General features: G+C 35.7%; 1 protein-coding gene across 1 annotated transcript; it reads right to left on the minus strand.

The window, feature by feature from the left end:
• Positions 1-1,929: 1,929 nt before the first annotated feature.
• Positions 1,930-3,858, minus strand: LOC149573001 (uncharacterized). The gene has a single exon (XM_089814144.1). The coding sequence runs from the start codon at positions 3,217-3,219 to the stop codon at positions 2,347-2,349; it is 873 nt and encodes a 290-aa protein (XP_089670270.1). The 5' UTR covers positions 3,220-3,858; the 3' UTR covers positions 1,930-2,346.
• Between the last annotated feature and the right edge of the window lie 3,719 nt (positions 3,859-7,577).

Consider the following 7,577-nt stretch of genomic DNA (forward strand, 5'->3'; position numbering starts at 1 on the left):
AATATAGAAAGAGGAATTCGTAAAACAACTAAGTCTTGGAAAAACATCCCTCTTTGTGATATCATAGAGGGTGGTTTTCCCATTATTGTTCAAGGCTCTTTGGTTTTTAGAACTATTTGGAAGGCCTGAGAGTATGTTAAGCCTTACATCACTAGTAAAGCCTTCTTTGATCAAGGTACTCATTTATGGTGAAAGATCCATTTTATGGAATTTGCATCTTGTTGGAAAACCTCTTGCTCTCTTCTATGGATGCTCTGCTAAACATTGGAATAATTTGGGAACATCTCAACTTATATGTCTTTTTTATTAAGATAATCTTATCCACTAGGATGATATCAGTGCTAAATATCAAAGTCCCATTTATCAGAAAAGGACCTATAACATGATCGTCAAAGCCTATAAGGACCTGTCGACAGTCTGCCATGTGGACTCTCATAGATTTCTTAAGATAAAATGGCTTGATGGTACGGTTGTGGAAAAAATTAAAGCCAAGAATATTTACAAATTCATTAATGCCAATAGAGACATTATTTCTCATATTAACAAACTCTGGTATATTGAGTTAGATGATAATATGTGGAAAAATCACCTTGACAAACTGTGGAAATCTCCCATTGAGCCTAAGATCGAATGTTTTAGATGGCTCCTACTTCTGGATAGACTCCCTTTGAGGAAAGATTCTATCAATTTTGATGTCTGCGGATTTTGTGGTCTTCTTGACACTTGCAAACATATCTTCTTTGATTGTTATTTTGCCAAAAGTATTTGGTGTATGTTTGATATCAACTACCTCTTCTCTTTGAATATTTTTGAAATTATTACTGGATATATTGATGGTGTTAAGAAGGATACTAATATTTGCTGGAACATGTTATCCTCTAACATTTTGTGGTAGATTTGGAAATGTAGAAATGAAGAAAGGTATCAAGACTCTCCTAGATCCCTTACTGAGTTTTTTTCGAAAACTCACATATTTCAAAATTTCCTTGCAAGTGAATGTGAATATGACTCTAGATAGGAAGAAGCTCAAAAGATCTCTCCAAGCTGGTCACTCCACCATGTTCATCTATGAGCTGAAGGATGGCTTTGACTGGAGAAGCCATATAAATAATTGCCAATTTTGAAGCTACCTTGAAGAAGCTCACTAACGAAGTCAACAAGAACAAAAATGCGACTGATCATCAAATCAGCATGTTGGCGCAAATTCAAGAGAAGAATATTGTCTGGATGGAGGGCCCAAGGGGTTGGACTACCTGGGTTGAAGATCACACTTATATTTTGCATTAGACTTTTTCTTTATCTATGAACTATATCTTGTATTTTTTATGGCTCCGTGAACTCTTGTTGTCTGAGGCTTGACCTCACTCAATTAGCTCTTGTTTTATTTTATATTTGATCCCTCTACAGTTAATTCATTTTTTTTAAAACTATATATTCATAATTGTTTATTATATATAAAAATAAAAAATTAATATTAAAAATATCATAATTTTTTAAAACAAAATAAATATAAAAAACTTAATAAGAAAATATCGTAAAGATCAAACATAAAATAGAAAAATAAAATAAAATTAAAAATTAAAATTAACATTTAATTTTTTTAAAACAAAATAAAACATCAAATGGACGGCAGTATTCTCAAACACACAAAACTGACTTGTCCAGCACTGACAAAGCTGACAAATCAATCCATAACTGACAGGGTGTACTTCTCCAGTTTATTTGTATTTTCTTTACTTGTGTTTAAGATGTATGGGATGCCTGCTGGTGCTGTTTTTCACTGTGTTAAGGACATCCATGTTGCTTTTTGCCTCACGATAAAAAACATCTCTTACTTATCATTTCGACATATCATCCATAAACAACCAAAGATATTATCCATTTTATCCATGAACAGACTAATCACTTGTACCATTACAAAAGAGCGACTAAATCAAAGTTAATCTTGATTTGAGAAAGAGCCACGAGATATACAATTTCCACCATTGCCCTATCAAGAATTTTAATACACATGAATCTGTGGCAGAAATTTCCAGAGTTGGTAGAAAGTTTACCCAGTCGAATAAGGGGGCAGTGTAACAGCAAGCGTCGAACAGTACCTAAAATATGTTCGAGCGCCGTTAATGCGCATTAAGAAACGGTAGTAATATTACCATTACATGTGATACCTGCTACTTCATCAGATATGGATGAAACCAGAAGCGGCTGAACCTGAACCACCCAATTTGGATAGGCAGCTTACATACATGTAACGAACCAAAGAAATATATTTCCTGAATTTCTATTCGGCAACACAGACAGACAAAAGTGGGGAAGGTATTTACGGAGAAGCGATTTAATATTGCGTCAGCAGCTTTTCCTGTAAATCGCGCAGAGACGCTTCCACGAGTCTTCTCGTTGCATCTTCAGCTCTCGGTAGAAATTCTCGATGAAAGATTCTGCCTTTGCATTCAATTCTTCACAAGTCAAATTTCCCTCCTTTTCTTTATCGTCATGGCCGTCGCCTCCCTCTTCCGTGCTACAAATCTCAAATATAACCTCCACAGGCGCCACTTCGCCACATTTAAACGACTGAAGCGGCTGAGTGCGGCTACTCTCTCTCGAAAGATTGGACGGCTTCTTCACTTTTTCACAATGCAGTTCTCTCACGCTGCAACTTCGCTGCAGGACCAAAGCAGGTGCCTTCAGAGTTTCTGCAGCCTTTTCTTTATCGCCGGCTTTGTGCTCTGCCAAAGATTCAAGCATTTGCTCTCCATTTACAGCCAGGCTTCTTGTTTCTTCGGCTTTTCTCTCAGGCTTTAATGTCGCTAGGGTTTCAGAACTAGGGTTTGTATGCGACTTGTACAGGACCTCTGGTTTATGATAAAGTTGAGAACATTGGCAAGGGCAATAATGCGAAGAGACTGTGGATGCCGAAGTGGAGGGGGTGGCAGAGGAGGATTTGAGACCGAGAATGAGAATGAGAACATTGAGAAAGATGTACAAGCAAGGGCGAAAGGATGAGGAGGAGATGCTCTGCATCCACCTGTTCACCTCTAACACAAACTCTGCGCTCCGAATATTGGCCGGATGAACACCAGCCAAAACTACCGAGGCGGAGAGAACAATCAGCGTACTAATCATCCCGACCACAGCCTTCATCCATGGCCATTTTCTGCTCGATTCTTCTCGCAATTCAGCTTGCGAGCAGAGAAATTCCTCTCGTTTCTCAAACATCATCCGATCTGGATTTCAAAAACAAAATAAAAGTGGACGATTTAGGGCTAGGGAAGCAGAAGTGAGGTGTAGAAAAGAAGGGAGAGGATAAGGCAATTTAAATGAATTTGGGGCGGCAGGAATCGAAAGAGAAAGGTGAATGGATTGTGAAATGTCTGGAGCCAGAGTGAAGAGAAAGGACCCGTGCTGCATTTTATCCTGACAAAATTGAGATGTTTTTTAAGGTTTTGCTGTGCTTGACGTGTAAAGATGAGAGGACAGAAATGAAAACTCTGAGAAGGCTCTGGTCTGCGACCATATCCAAATTTCCAACAATGTAGATTTGGGTATCCATTTCTGCCCAGCGTGACTGAATGAAAGATTTGGGTCTCCTCCGGCAATTTGCAAGAGAATAAAGTAATCTGTTTTGGATATTAGACCAAAAAACATGTTGATTTCACCTCATCTAGTTGGAATAGTACTGCTGCCGCCCCCGGATATTCTTCGCTCCAGAGGTCTTTCAAAGGGCAAAATATGGATATTTAGATCTCTTTCAGGGTCCTACACATTCACATCTATAAAACTTTTTCTGAAAATGCATCACAGCCAACATCTTATTGTACGGCTTTATAGAATATAATTTGAACTTAATTGTGCTGTTTGAATATCAATTACAGTGAGTAATTGTTGTGTGTGTTTTCTTCCGACGAAAATTGAAAATTCGTGTACATTTTATTTTAAAATGTTTATAATGACTTACAAGTTAGTGCCATTCAAAAAGATATGTGTGTTTTTTTTAACCATAGAAGGGATTATTAGTCCCTGCAGCGAACTAATATTTTTGTTTGATTCCTTCTATTATTTTTTTAAGCAAGCAATTATTGTATTTCTAAATTGTTTGGACTGTATTTTTAAATTCATTTGTCAAACATTAACTCTATTTTCTGATTGGTGAAAGAAATCTATTTTTTCATATTGAAAAATGTAGAAAAAATCCAACAAGATACATATGTAGTTAATGTTTTTGTCAAAGTTTATTGTCGATTGTCAATGAGGGATAAATGTCTTATGTGGGATCCTTTCTTTTTCCCTTCCATGTAATAACTAGTACTTGCACTGGCACCTGGTGCAAGTGTATAGCCGATAGGTATGGTATGTGAAATGAGAATCATGAAGGTATGAGAAAGGAAAGATGAAGAGAAAATTTTATATATATATATATATATATATATATATATATATATATATGTATGTATGTATGTATGTATGTATGTATGTATGTATGTATGTATGTATGTATGTTCCAAAAGCTACTAAGCTTGAATCCAAAAGCTACAAACATAGTTTTTGTCATGGTTTCAATAAATTGAAACAGAGTTTGGCTATTTGAAAATGTTAACACATGAAAGAATTAGTCTATGTTTCCCTTGGGCTCCATTTCAATAGCTCCTATGCCCAAAAAGTTGGTAGATATCAATGTTCAATCAAAAAATTTCTATCTATTACTCCATACCATTTCAAATATTCTATTAGGTTGACTTACGATTATCATTTTGACAACTCATGCATACCTTATAAATTAAAAATATCTGATTTAGTTCCCTTATGGTTCTCATTTTGGAAACTCATACTCATACCTTTGAATGTTGTTTGTAAATGCTTGCTTGATGTAGTTCTTTGGTTCTAGTTATACCTGACATTATTGATCAACTTGTATGGAGTTGAGCTTCACTTGTTTATATGTTTGTAATTGCATGTTAGATGCCTATCATGCTATAGTCTAAAAAGAGTTCTACAAACCCAAAACATTTCTGCAACCTTTAGTCTTCTCTAAGCCCTTTGAAGTTTTGCCCAAGGCTCTACCATAGACTTTAGCATCCTAATCTAAACCTTACAGGCTTCTCACATAAATATCATTGATTTTTCCAAGGTATGAAGATAGAGACAATGCCTTCATTACTCTAAGAAATGATCTATGATATGTTTCTAGGGCTTCTTGTAGGCCTCCAAAGCATGAATTTATGAAAATTAAAGACTACAAAGCATGAATTTATGAAACTTGAAGACCATATTGAGGGATATAACTGTTAGAAACAATAGTCCACCAAGTTAACTAGGGGGCGGCGGGGGGGGGGGCTGAATCAATTATCTAATAATTAAAACATTTATCCACCTTAAATAATCTTAACCATTTAGCCAAACTAAACAACAACCATACAAAGATGCACATACACAATTACACTAGATATGTTAACTAAGAAAACCCCTAATTAGAGGAAAAACTCCAGTGGGAATGATGTCCACAAGATGATGTACTAATATAAATATTCCTTATTAGAGGATGGACCCTATTAGAAGTCTATTACAACATTTAATACATAGAGTCCTTGTTAGGAGACTTTGAATCCCTGTTAGGAGATTCTAACCATATTAGGAGTTGTGGCAACCCTGTTAGGAGTTGTAGTACAAAGTATGCAAGAAGAGCCCACTTCCCAAACATGTAATTTCAATTACAAGAAGAGCTCACTGCCCAAACAAGTAATCTATTCTTAAGTTCCTCTTTCCTCTTTCATATCAACCAAACTAATCACTGTCAGACCTTGTAGACCAAGTCAAGAACCTCGGATCCAAATATCAAACCTCAGATCACACAATAAAACCTCGGCAATGAAGTTTCCTTCACTTCCACTCTGCTATGCTCAACTTCGCATTCCATTCTTATGTCAATTGCAAAATACTTCACCATCTCATAGTTGATAAAGGAAAATGTCCTTCCTTTATACCGAATCCATTAAACAATTCCCTGAGTTGGTTGTTACACCTTCTCAATTAACTATTATAGGACCACATTAAGAACACGTTACACTTAGCGATAACATTAATCTTCTGCCTTGCAACTTGAATAACTTTTCGTACACACAATATTATGACAAGCGAGCTTTACCACATTATCATCAACATGTCTTCTACACATCTTCAACCTCGATTCTCAAAATAACAATTCTGCTAAGAGATATAACAAGTTTACCAAAACATGCCTCTGGTAAACTCTATCTCAAAACGGACATCACTAAAACTTACATAACTTCTTCCAGACTTAACATTTCTTCACTTGACATAAACTGCATATGTTAGATACTTAGAAGTATCTCCAATAACCTTGGATAGTGAGAATACTCAACTAGTCGTCTGTACCAACTTGATATTTATGTTGTTCTTTTGTTAGATACCACAGAAACCTGCTATGTTGACATCAATGAAAAACATAGTCATGAATGTAACATATCATCATAGTAACTTATCTACAATACTCCCCCATAGGAATATCATCAACATTCATGTTTCCAACAATCTCCCCTTTTGACATTGATGGCAACATAGATGAAAAACATCTAGTTCCAAGAATACCAATAGTAAAAGACTATTAACCTTTCTTTTCAAATCCTCTTCATCAATCATTCTCCCAAACTATTTTCCATGCTAATATTCTCCCCAACTTGTTTTTCATGCTAAACTTCTCCCCATTGACATCAATGTCAAAGGTTTCAGCATCCATCAAACTTTGCAACAACTGATTCTTACTAGCTCAAGTGTCCAAAGACACTGTTCAAAAATAGCATCCAATAAGAGTCCTTGATGACTCTATCCATAATAGATACTCCCCCATACATGAAGCATTATCATTTAGTCTAAACAAACAATAGTGCCCTATTACATTGGACTGATGCACTCTTGCATCTTCTACTTTGAAATAGCAAGGGTCATAACCCCTAGCATACCTTGTAAATACTCAAAAGTCTCTTTGGGAAGAGGCTTAGTTAATATATAGGCAAATTTCTCTTTAGTGCTCACATACTCCAATCTAATTTCCTTTTCTACAAATTTCTCTATCAACATGTCATACTTGATAGAAATGTGCTTAGTCTTAGAATGCAACATTATATTCTTAGACATATTTACTGTGTTTGTATTGTCACAATGTATGACAATAGGTTCACTGATTTCTATCCTTATATCCTTCAACATCTGTTTCACCCAAACAACTTGATTACAATTGTTTGCTACTACAACATATTCTGCTTTTGTTGTACTCTATGAGGTACAATCCTGCTTCTTGCTAAGCCAAAAAACCAATCTTCCTCCAAGAAAGATGGCTCCACCACTAGTGCTCTTTTTTTCATCTATACTGCTTTCCCAATCAACATTAGTATAAACATTTAGAGTAAAATCATTAGACTTGTCATACCACAATCCAAATTCAGGTGTTCCTTTCAGGTATCTAAATATCCTTTTGACTGTTGCATAATGTGCCTTTTCAAGATCAGCTTGAAATCTTGCAACAATTCCAACTGCATGTGCTATATCCAACATTATGTGAGTTA

Source organism: Cupressus sempervirens, chromosome 2, assembly GCF_028749045.1.
Source record: "Cupressus sempervirens isolate cs-2001-9-10 chromosome 2, ASM2874904v1, whole genome shotgun sequence".
NCBI classification, from domain to species: domain Eukaryota; kingdom Viridiplantae; phylum Streptophyta; class Pinopsida; order Cupressales; family Cupressaceae; genus Cupressus; species Cupressus sempervirens.

What these genes read in the sequence shown, in the direction of transcription:
- LOC149573001 (XM_089814144.1), bottom strand. Translation starts at nt 3,219, where the DNA reads ATGATGTTTGAGAAACGAGAGGAATTTCTCTGCTCGCAAGCTGAATTG.